This window comes from Euphorbia lathyris, chromosome 7 (assembly GCF_963576675.1).
Source record: "Euphorbia lathyris chromosome 7, ddEupLath1.1, whole genome shotgun sequence".
Classification (NCBI taxonomy): domain Eukaryota; kingdom Viridiplantae; phylum Streptophyta; class Magnoliopsida; order Malpighiales; family Euphorbiaceae; genus Euphorbia; species Euphorbia lathyris.
In genome coordinates, this window is record NC_088916.1 from 76,817,493 (window position 1) to 76,835,939 (window position 18,447).

Consider the following 18,447-nt stretch of genomic DNA (forward strand, 5'->3'; position numbering starts at 1 on the left):
TCTTCTTTCTTTCTTTATGGATATATACTTTGGCATGACAAATTCCATTTAGCACTTCGAGGGTTGATTACATATGTTTTAGTTTTTCTTTTTTGAAAAATACAAAAATAGTCTGTTTAGGATTCAAAGTGACTGTTTGTTTCACTTTTCGAAGTTATTTTTTTGCTTTTTAGTTTTAAAAAATAGATAAACTGTTTAGGATTCAAAGTGACTGTTTGTTTCATTTTTCGAAGTTATTTTTTGTTTTTTAGTTCTAAAAAATAGATAAAAAGTGTTATAAGAATTGAAAACAATCAGCTAATGTCTACTATATAGCAAACTGGTTTAAAATCTCTAACTTTAAGCTATATTAGGCAACTTATATCCATAGCTTTTGCATTGATTTTCATTATAGTATAAACTTTAAAATCGAACATTATAGACTTTACACTTTATTAACATAGTACCCATTTTAATGTTAGATCAATATAAATAGGTAACTCTTCGTAACAACTGGTAAAAATGATATTATAAGTAATTTTAATTCTTGAATTTTATGAGTTTAAGTGTATTTAGCTATTTGTTTCTGGCTAGGGGAGGGAAAATGGTTGTGTAGGGAGAAATATTAAAAATTATGATTTGAGAACGGTGGGTTTCATGGAAAATATGGTTCTAAATAATTTTAATTTTTGGATTTTTTCATTTTGAGATCACCATTGGTCATTTTGACGTGGTCAACATTAAAAAGAGTCACTATGTTATAAAGTGTAAAGTTCTTTCATGGATCATAATATTGGTTTTGAAGTTTAAAGGTTATAATGAAAGTAAGTGTAAAGTTCAAGAGTTATGAGTGCAATTTACCATAATATAATAGGTATCAGAAATACAATTTAAATTTAGTCCTATGATTATTGGAAAAGAGCAAATTTAGTCTTCAAGTAGAAAATAGTGTAATCTTAACTCTAACATTTATCAGTTGGTTCAGTTTCAAACCTAATTTACTACTGATATATTATTTGATAACATTTGTCGCTTTTTTATCTAACAAAATTAGTAAAAGGTAAAAGTAAACTAAATAATATATGAGGGAGTAAATACAAAAATAGTAGAAGTTGAGATGGATAGAGTATATTTTAGTATTCTAGAATAGGGATGGCAACGGGTAGGGTACCCGCGGGTAGTGCCAATCCCAAACCCTTACCCGTTTATTTTTTAATTACCCGTACCCGTCCCATTACTCTAACGGGTATATTTTTGCATCTCATACCCTTCCCATTTAATTCGCGGGTACCCACGGGTACCCTTACCCGTTAAGAATCAATAAATAAAATAAAAAATATTACAAATTTAACAAAGTATAAATTTAATAAATCATTTATCTAAAAATTGAACAAATTGAACCTTAATCAATAAGAATAAGTAGCTTAGTGGTATCACTCAATGGTTGAAAAACAAAAGGTTGGGGTTTAAAATCTCAAATATTATATCTAAAAAACAATAATTTTTTTAATATATAAAAGAGTTATGACGGGTAACGGGTACCGGGTACCCTGGGGGGTATTCCTATACCCGTCTCATTACCCTAACGGGTACTTATTTTGATCCCATACCCTTCCCATACCCTTTTATACAGGGTACGGATAGTCCCATTAGAGTCGGGTAGTGCCGGGTACCCGCGGGTACACTATCCGTTGCCATCCCTATTCTAGAAGTTAGAAATACTTTTCCTTCCAAAGAAATGGTCATGGAATGTCTTATTTAGTTTGATAAGGACAACAAAGAATAATTTTTCTTGACTATAATTTTCAAACTCTACTTCAGTTGCAGTTTATGTAGGGAACTAGTATAATTTAATTATTTCAAATCTTCCAATTATTTATTTTGTTTCAAATTCAATTATGCAAATTTGACTTCTTTCTTCAAATGTTCCATGCTTTATTTCTTCACTACTAATGTTTTCTCATATACAACAAGAAGGGTCACCTATAGTAACTTACAAAAATTTCTAAAGCAAATGGTCAGTGACGGATTCAGAATTCACGGACTCTAAAATGCTTAGAGTGCTTTCCGTTGATTTATGAGTGTTCAATTGATACTTTTTGGATGCTTTTACCAAAAAAAAAAAAAAAAACTAATTCATAGAGTTTTTTTGGTATTCTCCGGAAACTAGTGTGTATTCAAACCCCTTTAAATCCGTCCATAGAATAGAATTAGTATAGGTACAAAAATGTAACAACAATAAGTATATTTATAAAATTTACTCTTAATATTAGTACTTATTTTAATGTACTTCCTCTATTTTTTTTATATGACCTTGTAGGTTTATCAAAAATTTCATTTATTTATGAAATTTTATATTATTTATGCATTTTTGGTACTTCTCTCTTCAATTTAGCCTTGTTTAGTATTTAGTATTAATTTACCAATTCTATAATTTTTTTTGAAGTAACAATTCTATAATTAAACCATGATAATTAAGGAAAAAGAGAGAAATCCAGTATAGAAAATGAAGTTTTAAAAAAGAAATATTAAGGTAAAAGTGTCATTTTAATATTTTAATTAATTTTTTTTATAGTTTTTAAATAAAGATGGGAAGGTAGCTAAACAAACTAACAACAACTAGACTTTCCAACTAGGTTGATACCTCCAAAACACGGAACAACAACTAGACCCAAATATTATTAAAAATGAAATGAAAAAAAGATACAAAAAAAAGAATTTGAAAAACTAAGCAAAACGAAATTGTTCAATATGATCAGAATCACCACTAATAAAAGTTACAGAACTCATAACTACAATCCCATTAAAGTGTTTTTCCAACCGAAATACCAAATTATAACTAAGACATCAACAATTATGTTACCCTATCTATAAACATAAGAATAACCGAAATACCAACATGACTACGACATCAACAATTTTGTTACCCTATCTATAAACATAAGAAATAACCACACGAATGACATAAATATGCTTCAAACACGCTCATGTATCTTGTCTATCACAAACTTCTGTTTAAAAAGATTTGCCTCATTGATTATGATTATGATGAAAAATCTTAAACAATATATAAAAAAATGAAATTTTACCTAATTTACAAAATAAATAAATAAATAAATAAATTTATGAATATGATAGAGATAAGGGTATTTCAACAATAGTTACACCTAACTACATATTAATGTTAACATGTCAATTTTGGGTCCAAATACCTACAAGAAGGTGTCAATGGCCTAAATACCTAAATAGTAGCACATTTCATTTTCAAGCCATCATGAAATAAAATAATTAAAATTCAATTGGGTCCAAAGATTTATTAGAGGACTATATAATATATAAAATAAAGAAAAGTGATTTAAAGAATATAAAATAAGAATAATAATTGAAAAAGAAAAAAAGAAAAAAAAGTGAAGGAAACAAGGAAACTAATGGTCACATGGGAAGAAGGGAGGGGTTGTTTCCATATTGGTTGGCTTTGAGTCAAGTTCACCATCATATTCCTCTCTTTATCTATCTATTTATTATATTTATTCATACGCTCGGGTACCCGCTCGATTCATCCAGACCCGTATCCCCCTAGGCTAAGATTGGATTAGGAGAATTGACTTTTAGTCAGCTCGGTCTAGACCCGTTAAAGTCCGTCTATTTTTTTGGACTGACTTAAAATTTATAAAAATAGCACGATAAGGTTCAACCCGGCCTACTCCACCTCATTAGTATTAGTTAATAAATTTTATATATTTGTATATTAAAAATTTACTTTTAAATATAAATTTTATTTTTTATTATTAAAAATTATATATTCTTTTTTAAGTGTCGTATTATAAGAGCTGGGCTTGGAATTTGATTTTTAAATCCAGACCCAGTCCGATCTAAGCCCACTTAAATTAACAGTGAGCTAGGCTTGGATTGTGCATTTTTAGCTAAAAACCTTTTTAGGTGTCTCATAAGAACTGGGCTTGGAATTTGATTTTTAAACCCATACTCAATCTGATCCAAATCCGTCTAAATTAACAGCGAGCTAGACTTAGGTTGTGCATTTTTAGCTAAAAACCTGTTGGCTCCGGCCCTAGCCTGGTCCAATCTAGTCCATAAATATATCTAGTATTTATTCTTTGAACTATTATTTGATAACATTTTCCTCTCAACCTATCAAAAATTTTGAAATTTCAACCAATGTTATTTTTTATTATAAAAATTATATATTCTTTTTTAAGTGTCTCATAAAAGCTCGCTTAGAATTTGATTTTTAAGTCTGGACCCACGTTGATCCAAACCTACCCAAATTAACAATGGGCTAGATTGGGTTGTGCATTTTTAGCCAAAAGTCTGTTGGTTCCGGTCCTAGCCTGGTCCAATTTGGTCCATGAATATGTCTAGTATTTGTTTTTTGAACGTAACATTTTTCTCTCAACCTATCAAAATTTGTGAAATTACAATCAATGTGTATAATTATTTAATAGTTCTATTAAAACTTAACATACCTAATAAGAATTTCTTAAAAAAAACATACCTAATAAAAATCTAATTCATAATAATTGAATGAAACTGTTAAATTTTTAAAAGAACTGTTGAATTATCGTTGAACTATTAGATTTCACTAATTTTAATAGATAAAAATCAATATTATGAATCAAATGTTACTAAATAATAAATCTGAAGTGAGAATGAGTACTTTGGATAAATAGATAACTAATAATGCTTTAAGCCGTTTTTAAATCAATCATGAATTTCCACGTCAGTATTTAGGTTAAATTTATATATAAAAACTCATTAATCTAAAAAAGTTACTATTGCTTATATAAATTTTTTTTACTATATTTTTAAAGAAAAAAATAAGGTATAAAAATATCTTTAATGTTTACATGCGGAAACAATTTTATTTTTAATATCTAAAATAGTATAATTTCACCCTTAATATTGGCATCTAATAGCAATTTTACCTTTAACGTTTGCAAGTTAGGTTAATTTCAGACATTACACAGATATTTTATTCTTTATTCTACACTAATTGCACGCAAGTTGATTTTAAAAAAGATGTCATATTTTTTGTAATTTAATAATAGAATGTAGATTAATATTTTTAAATTCAACGAAATATTTGAATTTTTTTTATCCAACTCGTACAAAATAAAATATATAATTTTTAATTTTTTTTAAAAAAATTCACGTTTAATCATATATTTGTGTTACTAATGAGTCATAAAACGACACAAACGTGAAGTGTAGATAATGAGATTCATGACCGAGAAGATAATTTGATGAATAATTTCTCCAATTAACTCAATTTGTCTAACATTAGAGATAAAATTATTTTTAGCTAACAAAAATTAAATCATTTTAGACGTTGATGGTAAAATTACTTATAGATATAAACGGATATAAACATTATGAGTATTTTTCAACCTTATAAAAAAAAGCTATAGTATTAAAAAATTTTAAATGGTCGGGCCCTTATGGATCCTTCAATTATAAACTGTCACGTCAACATTTAATGTTTTTTTAACTAATTTTTTGTTTGAAATATTATTTTAAACTAACTAATTAAAAAACTTAAATTGATAAGTAAGTTTTAAAGAATAGTTTTTATATATTATCTTTATAAACTCATGCGTAGTAAACGTATACAATAGAAACTCTAATTACATGGTTAAATAATTAATTGACTTAAATCTAGATAATACTTTAAATTAGCAAGTAAGGTCTAACAATGATTTTTTTTTTCTTTTGTATATTTTGGACCCGTTGATATAGATTAAATCGATCTGAGAGTTTTAATCTTAAACTCACAAAGAATACAAACTTCTCTAACTAAACTAGAAGGTTAAGTAAACCCAAATGGATAATATCCTTGCTCCAATGGAGGCTTCAAATTCAATATTCATCAAAGTTGGGAAACATTACAAAATGGGGAGAATATATACTCCTTCCAAATAAAAGACAAGAGACTAAAAGCCCCCCCCCCCCCCCCCCCCCCCCCAGGGTTACCAACAACTAAGGAACCATAGGGGTAAGGTAGGAATTACATAAAGAAAGATAATAGGGTAATTAAGTTAAATGGCAAGGTGGTAAATAGTTGAGTGGCAAAACAGTAAATAGAAGGTGGCAGATATTGTTCCTAACAAGAAGAACTTGGGGAGGAAGTATTCCTCAACCCTGGTACGCCCCGCGTAACCTGATTCACGCCCCACGCGGTTGTGTCTCTGGGCTTGGTGGCTCTCGTTGGCCATTCACACGCGTGGCGTCCCCGACAGTACGCACCGCGTTCTTTACCTCCTGGACGGAACTCTCTTCGAAGCCTGGTTCCACGCTCCGCGCCTCGAAGGGCACGCCCCTCGTATATGACCCGCTGGGCTGTTTCCCCGATATTGGATTCTTCACGCTCCGCGCCCCCTTACGTGCACTCCGCGTGCTCGGCTTTTCGCCCTTGATCTCATCTCCCTCGGCTAATTCTCTCCGGATCTCATCTTTTGGTTCCGGGTCCGCATTCGGAAGACGGATGCCCTCATCATACTCCCCTTCTTTAAAAGAGTTGGACCCCAACTCAATGATAGAACAAGGATGACTCATCCCCAAGGTTGATGTTCCGCTCACCCCATTAGCAATACTCTTCTCTTGGCTCGGGTTACCTGTTACTAGCAATCCGACGGGCTGCCCAACTCTTGCATCTTCTAGCGGTGTTGGTTCTCGGCTTGGGCACACAATCAAGGCGGCTTTCTTTTCTCCCTTAGTAGGACCCTTCAACAGCGTGAGAATGTACTTGGCCCCATCTTTGAATACGGTGTACGTGTTGTCCCTTCCCGCATGTGAGGCATCACGGTCGAATTGCCAAGGCCTCCCAAGGAGCAAGTGATACACATCCATCTCAACCACATCACACATAACCTCATCTTGGTAGGCCCCAATAGAGATAGGAACCTTGCACCGGTGAGTGACATTAAGCTTCTCCCCCTCTTTAATCCAACCCACTCGATACGGATTCGGATGTGGCTCGGGCACTAAGCCGAATTTGCTCAAAGTGGCTTTGCTAAGGATGTTCTCTTGACTTCCGCCATCAACAATCAACTCACATTTCAATCTGTGGATTAGACCTCTAGTCCTAAACAATTGGTGTCTCGGGTCATGTTCTTGTTCTACCGACATAAGAACTCTCTTCACTACATGGACTCCCCGGTCATCTCCGGATGATCCGCTATCCACGGGCTCACAATACACCCCATCATTTCCTCCATACTCATCATCCTCGTACCTCTCAACCATATTAGCGCTCCTCCTCTTTGGACATTCATTCGAGCGGTGGCCCGATTCGTTGCATTGGAAGCACTTAAATGGAGCTGGTTTGGTGTACGGGTTGTTGCCCTTAGGAGGGGCTGCTGTCCTAAAGGGCCTCACATCTCCGCTAGGTGATTTTCCCCCACTCAAGACTTTAGTGCCACTTGAGCTAGCGCCACCTTTGTCCTTGTCCACCCCCTTGGACTCTTCTCCCTCCTCATATGCTTCCTCAATCCTTGGCCTCCGGTACCCATCACGTGCTCTAACATTCAATTGAGACTCGACCTTCAAAGCTAGATTTCTTGTGTCTTGAACACGGATTACCATTTGTGTCCCAATTCTGTCTTGAATGTTATACCATAGCCCCTCTAGATACCTTGGAGTTTTTTGGCTTTCGGTTTCCGACAAGTTAGCCCTTGCCGAAAGCCTCAAGAACTCCGAAGTATATTCATGCACGCTCCTAGGCCCTTGTGAGCAATTCTGGTAGGAGCTGTAGATATACTGCTCATAGTCGGATGGCAAAAACCGTTCTCTCATCATCGATTTCATCCTCCGCCAAGACCTAATCGGTTCCATTCCTCCCATTCTCCTCTCTTCCTTCACATTGTCCCACCATACCGAGGCTCCCCCTTTCATTCTATAGGCCACTAACCGAACTCTCCTATCTTCCGGTATGCCCACATAGTCGAAGAACCTCTCCACCTCAAGCAACCAATCAAGGAACCCCTCAATGTCGAGTTCTCCTCCAAACGAGGGTAAGTCCACTTTCAACTTGAAGGCATCATCCCTCTCAAAATTCCCTCCATACGCCATTCTTACATTCGGCTCGCCTCTATACCCGTCTCTTTCATTACCCCGACCCCCATACGGATCATTCAAACCGAAATGTTCCCTCTCATAACCACCTACAACATCGTTATGCACAACATCCATATTCTCGGCACGCACGTGCACGGGACCAACAACATCATTCACATGCATATCATTCAAAGCATCATCATCCATTGTAATCCCCATATTTCTAGCAATCCTAGGCATCTCAAAATCATCAAATAGATCTCCATCGCTATCACTATCAATATTCCTAATGTTCACGGGATTAGTTCGTCTTACCTCTTGAACCCGAGGGCTCATTGGTTGTGGTGCATGATTTCTTCTAGGGGGTGGTGTTGGTGGTCATTCTTGTTGGGGGCGGATTTGCTCTTCTTGCCGCCGGTGGGGTTCTCCGGTTAGAAGAGCTTGTGTATTGCGGTTTTCAATTCTTAGTCCTTCAAGGGCGAGAAGGATATCTCGGGTACTTGTGTCGTGCTTCTCCTCTAACGTTCTTAGGGACTCTGTTAGATGCTTCACGTTGCTTTCTAGCATATCAACTTGTTGCTCCATGGATCCGGTGGCTTCATTTGTGATACGTGGTTGAACCATTTCCGAGAAGAAGTCTTCGGGAAGGAAAAAGACTCGACTGTGATACCAACTGATATAGATTAAATCGATTTGAGAGTTTTAATCTTAAACTCACAAAGAATACAAACTTCTCTAGCTAAACTAGAAGGTTGAATAAACCCAAATGGATAATATCCTTGCTCCAATGGAGGCTTCAAATTCAATATTCATCAAAGTTGGGAAACATTACAAAATGGGGAGAATATATACTCCTCCCAAATAAAAGACGAGACTAAAAGGCCCCCCTAGGGTTACCAACAACTAAGGAACCATAGGGGTAAGGCAGGAATTACATAAAGAAAGATAATAGGGTAATTAAGTTAAATGGCAAGGTGGTAAATAGTTGAGTGTCAAAACAGTAAATAGAAGGTGGCAGATATTGTTCCTAACAAGAAGAACTTGGGGAGGAAGTATTCCTCAACCCTGGTACGCCCCGCGTAACTTGATTCACGCCCCGCGCGGTTGTGTCTCTGGGCTTGGTGGCTCTCGTTGGGCATTCACACGCGTGGCGTCCCCAGCAGTACGCCCCGTGTTCTTTGCCTCCTGGACGGAACTCTCTTCGAAGCCTGGTTCCACGCTTCGCGCCTCGGAGGGCACGCCCCGCGTATATGACCTGCAGGGCTGTTTCCCCTGTATTGGATTCTTCACGCTCCGCGCCCCCTTACGTGCGCTCCGCGTGCTCGGCTTTTCGCCCTTGATCTCATCTCCCTCGGCTAATTCTCTCCGGGTCTCGTCTTTTGGTTCCGGGTCCGCATTCGAAAGACGGATGCCCTCATCACCCGTTTGTTTCGTGTGTTTCTATTTACTGTTTGTTTTGTTATTAGTTGTTTGCTGTTATTAATAGATAATAGATATTTGTTTCGTTTTTTTTTTTTTTTTTTTTTTGTTAAAAGTAGTTGTTCTGGAATTTTATCGAGCACATTTTTGTCTTTGAAATATACAAATACTAATATAATCATACTATTTAGGTAGTTTCTTTCTCTCCTACGTTAAAAAGAAAAAATTTATATATTTTTTATTAAAAAATTAATGTATATATAAAAATTGAACTTTTATGCAGTATTTATTTTTTCTCTTTTTTTTTCATTTTATTTGTATTTTTATATTATAAAAAAGAATTTTAAATATTTGATTAGAAAACTTTTATTTGAACATTATACATGTAAGTTTTTTTTAACAACAAATAACACGGAAAACTCAGTGAGAAACACTATCTTTCACATTAGAGTTAAACGAATTTTTTTTTATCAAAAGTGACAAATTAAAAATGAATAAAATAAGAGATAAGTTCTAAGTTCTGAAATCAATGTAAATTTACCCTAAGTTCAACCTAGACCTTTTGTTAGTTCCAAAATCAAGTGGTAGCTGCAATTTTTGACTTAGACCCATTCCCAAATATAATATTAACAAAAAAAATATTATTTTTACTAAAGATTTTAGATTGATATAATTAGTTTCTTTCAATTTCCATTTGTATTTTCTTTAAAGGTCATTTCAAAAAGTTTTCTTTAGACTTTGATGCTTTATATATATATATATATATATATATATATATATAAAAAGAGAAAAAGAAAAGAAAAAGTTAAGAGGAAAAAAGAAAGTAATGAAAAGCATTGAAGTAGAGCAAATTATATGAAAGTTCCAAAGAGAAAGTAAGTATTACTCAATCCAAGAACAAGCCATGAATTATTTTTCTCAAGAAAAAGAAATTAAATACCAAAATAAAAAATATGGAGAACACACAATAACAAATAAATAAAAACAATAAAAATTTGTACATTTTTTGGGAGTAAACTTATATAATTTAATTTTAATAATATTTGGATCCAGAAGTTCGGTGTTTGTGCTGGAGTGTCAACCTAATTGGGATGCATATGTTATTCACCCGCTTTTAATTTATAACAATTTCCTTTTGCCTCTTTTTTCATACGTTTTTGGGCTACATACATATAAATAAGGACTCAAATGTATTTTTTTTATTCTTAAGTTAATTGAATAATATTGTTGAAAGATTCTATTCTTCTATATGGTACGAGAGCCATTTTCAATAAGAAATAGCATGAAGGCGTAAGAGAAGGGGAGGACGAGGAATTTTGACTAATGAAAGAGATCCTTTTGGCGATGAAGTTATGCAGAGCTTTTAGAGTCTAAAGATCTAAATCAAAATAAAAGTCTTTTAGATCTAATAATAATCTTAGTCTCATCTTGATCAACATATCTCTCACCAGGACCAGCTAAGGACCAGCTATCTCTCATGGAGCAATGTGATGATATGAAACAACAAAAGAAAAACTCAATTTCATTCTTGAAGATAAAGAAATTTCTCCTGCTAGATCTATTGAATACAAGTTGTGGAAGAAGAACGATTGTCTTATTTCTTCATGGATTATCAATAATATCTCTAGACATATTGCTAAAGGATTCTTATACATTGCATCTACTCGAGAATTGTAGAATGAACTCAAAAAAAGGTTCAAAGACGTTAACATCCCAGTGTTATACGGAATCAAGAGGAAGATCAATCTTTTTTATCAGAACACTCACTCATCCATGCTCTATTTCAACAAATTGAAGCTTTTTTTTTGATGAATTATTATTGTTACGAACTCTTCCAAAATATTAATGTAATGTGCATTTGTAATTCTTTCTAAAGGATTGTCGATGTTGCAGAAGAGAATAACTAATTCATTTCTCACGGGGCTAAATGATCAATATGATCATGTCCACAATCAAATCCTCCTTATAGATCCAAAAAACTGACGATATTATTTTAAGGTCGTTGGTGTAGGAATCACCCCCGCACAACGTATGAGTGAATCCACACAGTGTGTGAGTCAAGTCACACGGTATGTAGGCAACTCCACACGATATGCGGTTGGCCTTCTGCCTTTGGCGAGCGAATTCGTTCTTCTCATTTTTCGTTGCAACTTCCTCTATAACTAGGACCACCCACACAACGTGTGGGAAGACTGACATGATATATGTGGGGCTGTTTTGTCTCTCTTCTTCGCATGTTCACCTGTACTTTGTTTCTCATTCGATTTTTTTTTTCCGGACTCGAACCCTTAAAGAAAATGCCCGTATCACAATAATATAGGATATTTAACAGATTTTATTGAAATAAAAAAATTAATAACTTTATTAAAAATGAAATTAAGTGATATAGAAAACACATGGGGTGTAATTTACTCCAAACATACCCTTTATATCCTTTAGCACTTGTAGGACACTTACCCATACATTTACATACATATATATAATAATAAGGCTTAATACATCATTTGTCCCTTGAACTTGTTAAAAAAAATTGATTGGCCCCCTAAACTTTTAAAGTGTCATGATAGTCCATTGAACTTATATAAAATATTCAGTTAACTCCCTGAACTTGCATAAAATGTAATCAATTGATCACTCGATCGCAAAAAAGTAAGTTAAATACAAAAGATGTATTCCACGCATCTTATAATTAAAAAATAAATTAAAAGTAAAGTTATTACTTGCTCAACTATACAATTTGTTTCCTCTAATATTAGAACTGCATATCCCGATTTTGGCCGTTTTACTTTTTTTAAGACTCCTACAATACATCTTTCGCATTTAATTTACTTTTTTTTACGACCGAGTGATCAATTGATTATATTTTACGCAAGTTCAGGGAGCTAACTGAATATTTTATGCAACTTCAAAGGGCTATTAAGACATTTTAAAAGTTTAAAAAACTAATAAGCTTTTTGGACCAATTTAGTGAGCAAATGATGTATTAAACCTATCTTTTAACACTTGTATATAAACATTCCACCAAACTAATTTTCTTCTCTCTTACCAAAGTTTAAACAAACTTCTACATTCTCTCTCCTCTTCTTCTTCTTCTTCCTTTCTTCCTCACTTGTTCTTGAGCAGAAAGAAAGGATGGGTGAAAATTCATGGTGTTATTTCCATCCAAAAGAGGAATTAATAGGAATATGTCCTCTTTGTTTAAACGAAAGACTTCTTTTATTAGCAGCAAAACAAGCTCATCATCATCCATCTTCATCTTCTTCTAATTCTAGAAAAACATCACTTAATCTTCCTAAGATCTTTGCTTTTTCTTCTCTTCTCAGTCGCCATTGGAGGTCTGATCATTCTGATATTACCAAATCTATCCCTTCTTCTTCTTCCAGTCCTGAAGAAGGTATGTGTTTATGTGTTTATATTAGATTAATTAATTGTGGTTAATTGATGTATGTAATGACAAAAGTATGGTCAAAAGACAATCTTATGCCATCATTACTTAATTAATTATTGTTATTTTATTCAATGATGATGTTAAAATTAGCAATTTATTAGCCTAAAATTTATTTAATTTCTTGTTTAGAAAAGAGAGGTAGATCCTTTGGGTGTCAATTTGATGTCTAAGGGAAAAGAAATAGTATGATTAAGATTAGGGGTGATGATCGGTTCGGTTTACAAACGGATTAATGAAATTAAAATATACTATATTTTAGGAATCAAAATAAATAGAATTGTTAAATAAATATTATCAAAATGAAAAAAATTTCGGTTCAGTTCAATTCAATTCCTACTTAAAAATATTTAAATTAATAATTTAAATATTTAAAATTATAAAATTTTATAAAAAATGTATTTATTTATAAAAAAGAACAGGTAGTTTTTATCATTTTGAATTTCATTGAAGTTGAATTTTGATTTGATATTTTTAAAACTATATACATTTTTATATACATTTTAGTTTACTGAATATAAAATAAGATTATATATATATTTTTTTATATATAAATTTCGATTCAGTTTTGGTTAAACCGATTTTGTTTTATAAAATAATCAAATCAATAACCAATTACAAAATCTAAATGAAAACCGAATTGAATGAATGAGTAAAAAAACCGAACTAAACTAAGATTTTGAGCATTGATTATCGGTTATTTTACTCAGTAATTACGATAATAATATTTAATCTTCTAAGATTACATATATATACATATACATATATTAAAAAAATAATGGCGCTGTCAAACAGACTGTGACAAATAAATTGTTTCTTTTTTTCATATAGAGATATCTTTTCTTCTAAAAAGTTTTACTGTGATTCGACATTAACTGATTCTGAACTACTCGTCAATAATTACATTGATATGTTACTATCTAAATGACTTAGGACCCGTTTGGACCCGAACAATAGTTCCAAAGAGAAAGTGTTGATAAATTTTATTTTTTTCTTGAATTAATTTTCTTTGGAGTAAAGAATGAATGATTGGAAACTTTATTTTGTAGAGTCATTCATATCAATAAAGTTTGAAGACAATGGGGCTGCCTTATGGGAAAAGGGTATAAATGGAAATGTATCTAATAAAACCAGCTTCAATCCTAATTTCAAACAATCCAAACAAGGTAAAGACACAAGTGCTACAATGAGTGTGATTGAGCATACCAAACCACGTGGCGGTTCACTGAGGTGGCGAAAGCGGATTGATCACCTGTTCCAGGTCATCAAGAGAAAGAGATCCAACAGAGCAAATGTGTGCCACGTAAGCAGCAAAGCTGAGGGAGTTAAGGTAATGAGAAAGAGCTGGATAAGGATTCTGACAAGGAGAAGGACCAAAGAATAAAAAATACAAATTACCATTTTCTCCCTGTTTTATTCTGTGTTTTTTTTTTTATCTTTTTGAAGTGTAAAGTTTTGTATTATTGAGAGGGTAAAGAGTCAAAAAATATTAATTATTTATAATTTAATTTATGATGACTAGCTCCTACTACCTACTAAAAGAAAAGAAAAAGAATTAATCAAAAAAAGAAAAGGAAAAGGAAAAGAAAAAGAACTTTTATTTCTTTCTTTTTTTTTGGGATTCTTGAATTGTAATTTTTCTGATTGATTTTTCATGTTCCAATACAGTAGTACAGTACAGCCTGTAAAAGATCATTTTGGTATATAAAAAGAATCTTATTTTTCAACCAAATTTTAGATGTTGACGTGTCACTCTGTTTAAATTAAAGCAATTTCTCAATTTTCTTTTCAAGAATTTCTAAATTTTGATAAATAAGAAACTGGGTTAACGATCCGATCTGGAATGGATAACGTCAGAGTAGAAGATCTGAGTAAGGAGTAGCATTAAGGAATGACGATGAGGCATTAATGAATTGAATCTTATATCGAAAATGCAGAAAGAGTTACGGTGACTTATTATTGGTAATGTGTGAATCCAATATATACATACACAGTTTAAAGCCGTGAGGTCCAGTGTATTAGATTTGGATCAAAACGGACAATATCTACATAGTATTGAGTCACAGTGTTATATAATAAATCTAAATTTATCCAAGAATCAATAGATTAAGATTTGATTATATTCAAATATATATAAAATTACAATAAAGATCATGAAGTCATTTTTTTTAGAGAGTATGTCTTTTCGTTGTACTAAAAACAGTTTCAAACACTATCTACTATTACTCTATCACGATATATGATATCGAAGAAAACAGATTCAACCTTCTCTGGTGTACTTCTATATTGTATTTTTTAATTACTTAGATCGAGATTTACTATATGAATGAAATAATTATTTTTCCTCTATTAAAATGACTTAATTAAAAATTGAAAAAAATATATTTATCTTAGTAAAATGCATTAAGCAATATTATATAAAAAAAATAACCATAAACTAGGCTATTACTCATGGAGTCTTCGTCGAATCATCAAAAGTGTAGTGCGCCTTTATAAGCATCCATGACATTTTATGTTAGGATCAGTATGAAGCGTGCAACGATAGATTAATTTGTTTCTAATGTTCCCCTTTTTCATTTTAATGTGTGGGATGTTTCGTAAATCGACCTTTGTAGCAATATTTTTTAACTATATACTATAAATCGTTCAATTTTATTAATTCAGTAATATATCATTAAAATTGAACAGATAAAAATATACGAGATTTAGTATCGAAACCAAATTATACAGATAAAAAATATAAATTTTATCGTTTCAATTGGTTATTTCGATAATTTGTAATAAGCTGGTTAACCCTCTGTCCACTTGTTCCCACAACAATCACCCTTAATTTTTTTGGTATTTGTAAACTCCTGATCTTTCTTTTTTTTTTTGATAAAGTAAACTTGTGATCTTTCAATTTGACACATTAAATTTTAATAATTTTTATTATGGCTTAATACATCACCAGTTCCTTGAACTTGTCCAAAATAGTAGATTGGCTCCCTGAACTTTACAAGTATCTCACCAGTTCCCTAAACTTGCTTATTTTGTATCACCAACTCCCTAAACTTGTCCATAAAAGTATATTAGCTCACTGAACTTTGTAAATGTCTCACCAACTCTCCAAACTTGCTTACTCTGCAACAACTAAATACAAAAATCAGAATACTAACTCTCGATCCTCATTCATTCAATCTCTCAAACTTGCAACACTAACTCTTAATAGGTTGAAAGGTCGGAGAAGCAAAAAAAATTACCTCTCGAATAGATGAAGACGTATTTTTAGAATTTAGGTTTAATAAGTTTGTGTATCTAGTCGTTACAGAATAAGCAAGTTTAAGGAGTTGGTGAGACACTTGCAAAGTTCATGGAGCTAATCTACTTTTACAGACAAGTTTAGGGAGCTGGTGATACAAAATAAGCAACTTTAGGAAGCTGGTGAGACACTTGCAAAGTTCAGAGAGCCAATCTACTATTTTGGACAAGTTTAGAAGCTGATAATGTATTAGGCCTTTTATTATTATTATAAATATACTCACTTCCAAACCCTATTGAGTAATGAAGAGCATTAAAAAGCTAAGGGAAGTTATGGGCAGAAGATGGCATGTTAGGTGCACAATAAAAAGAAGTGGAAAACAATGAAGCAAAAAATAAAAAAAGGGACCCAAATTGTTGGAACTTGTCTTATAGTTGTCTACATGGGAACATATCTAATGGAATTTCTTCTTGTAAAGCTCCTTTTTTTATTTAATAAATGAGAATTTGATTAAAAACCTTAATCATGTTTATTTATATATGAATATATCATCATGATTCATTTGGCTTCTTCCATACCGCTCCACGTGTAAAGTTGTAGACATGTTCACGGATTTCGGTATCCGCTTGGTTTGTTCAGGTCCGTGTCTAATGACCGGATTTGGATAAAGAAAAATGATTGTAGGTTTTGTCCGGCCTATGCATACTAAAGTCTGCCTATGTTAAGGAAGGACTTGGATTTTATGAAAATAACACGAATCAGCTAGCTGCTCTATTAATATTAATTATTAAGATTGTATATATTTTTTAGGTGGATTTAGAGGTGGTAATTTCGTGTTTTGTGTCAAAATCGTATTGTCTCATATATACGTTTCATATGATTATATATGATATAAATGTTAGAAAAACGATTTTTCGTGTCAGAAATTGTGACCCTTAACTGGATTTGGGATTCGATTGTTAAGCGTGAACCCACCTAAAATAACAGCGGACGAGATTGAGCTTAGACTGAGCATTTTTTTTGTAAAAGCCCATTGGGTCCGGTTCAAACCCGGCCCATCCCAACCTGCCCACCTAAAACAACTATGGGCTAGATTAGGCTTGGACTATGCTTTTTTTGGCAAAGCCCATTAGGTTCGATCCAAGCCCAACTCATCCCGATCCATAAATAAGAGAAATAGTGCATAAAGGATTTGTTATATTTTCTAAATTGAAATAGTTCAATTTTTTTATTATATTTACGTGTTATAACTTATAATCGGAGTGGTCAAGAACCAATTTTTAAGTATCAATACAAAACTTTTCAAAATTAAGTTATATTGCGTTTAAGATTTTTAACATGTAAAAAAAAATTGTGTTTAATAGAAAAAATTGGATTTAGGAACGACCTAATAGGCCAAAAATAAATAGAAATTTGGATTCAATGATGGCCTAACAAGCCAAAATAATTAGAATTTTGGATTGAGAAATGATCTAACACGCCAAAAAAAAAAATTGGATTTTTGGATTTAGAAATGATTTAACAGGACCTGGACCAATTTTGGGGTACTAATTCAGCACCCGATCATTATTTCTTGGAAACATTGGACTGAAACTACCGCAATCTCAAATTTCGTGGAGACAAGGGAGACCGAAACTACTCGTGGTCATGGTGGTTCCGGCGGCCGGAAAGGTCCGGATCCCCTATCTCCACCCCCTAACCATAGCTAGTTGGTTGATGCATGTATTTACATTAGACCTCGGCATGGGCCGGGCCTGTCGGGCTTGTGATCAAATCTGATAAGCCCAAGCCCAGCTCAAGCCCACACTAATATAGTCGGGCTCGGGCGGGCTCGGGCCTAAAAATGGAATCCCAAGCCCGCCCGCCCAAGCCCATATCTAAATTAAAAAAAATCAATTAAAATAAAATACTAATTTTTTTTAATAAAAAATAATAAACATAATAGTTAATAAGTCTTAGAAAACTAATTGTAAATTGTAAATACTGATTACTTATTTAATTACCTATAAATTTATATATGTAGGGTTTTTATGAACTCGTTTAATTTATATAGATAAATTTATATATATATATATATATATATATATAAAACGGGCTGGGCCGGGCTGGGACCGCCCATTTACTAGGCGGGCTTAATCGGGCTTGGGCCAAGCCGGGCCTGACACTAATTTTATGTGTCCAGGCCCGGCTAAATGGGCCTGGGCTCGGGCCGGCCGGCCGGGCTCATCGGCCCATGACGAGGTCTAATTTACATACATATCCAAAGCTTGCTACGTATGTAAAATAATTTTATTAT

The 18,447-nt window shown here is 33.0% G+C and overlaps 1 protein-coding gene across 1 annotated transcript; it reads left to right on the forward strand.

Moving 5' to 3' along the window:
• The first annotated feature begins 12,492 nt into the window (after nt 1-12,492).
• LOC136235958 (uncharacterized) lies at nt 12,493-14,428 on the forward strand. The gene is made up of 2 exons (XM_066026082.1): nt 12,493-12,862; nt 13,963-14,428. The coding sequence occupies exons 1-2, from the start codon at nt 12,601-12,603 to the stop codon at nt 14,295-14,297; spliced, it is 597 nt and encodes a 198-aa protein (XP_065882154.1). The 5' UTR covers nt 12,493-12,600; the 3' UTR covers nt 14,298-14,428.
• Nucleotides 14,429-18,447: the final 4,019 nt, after the last annotated feature.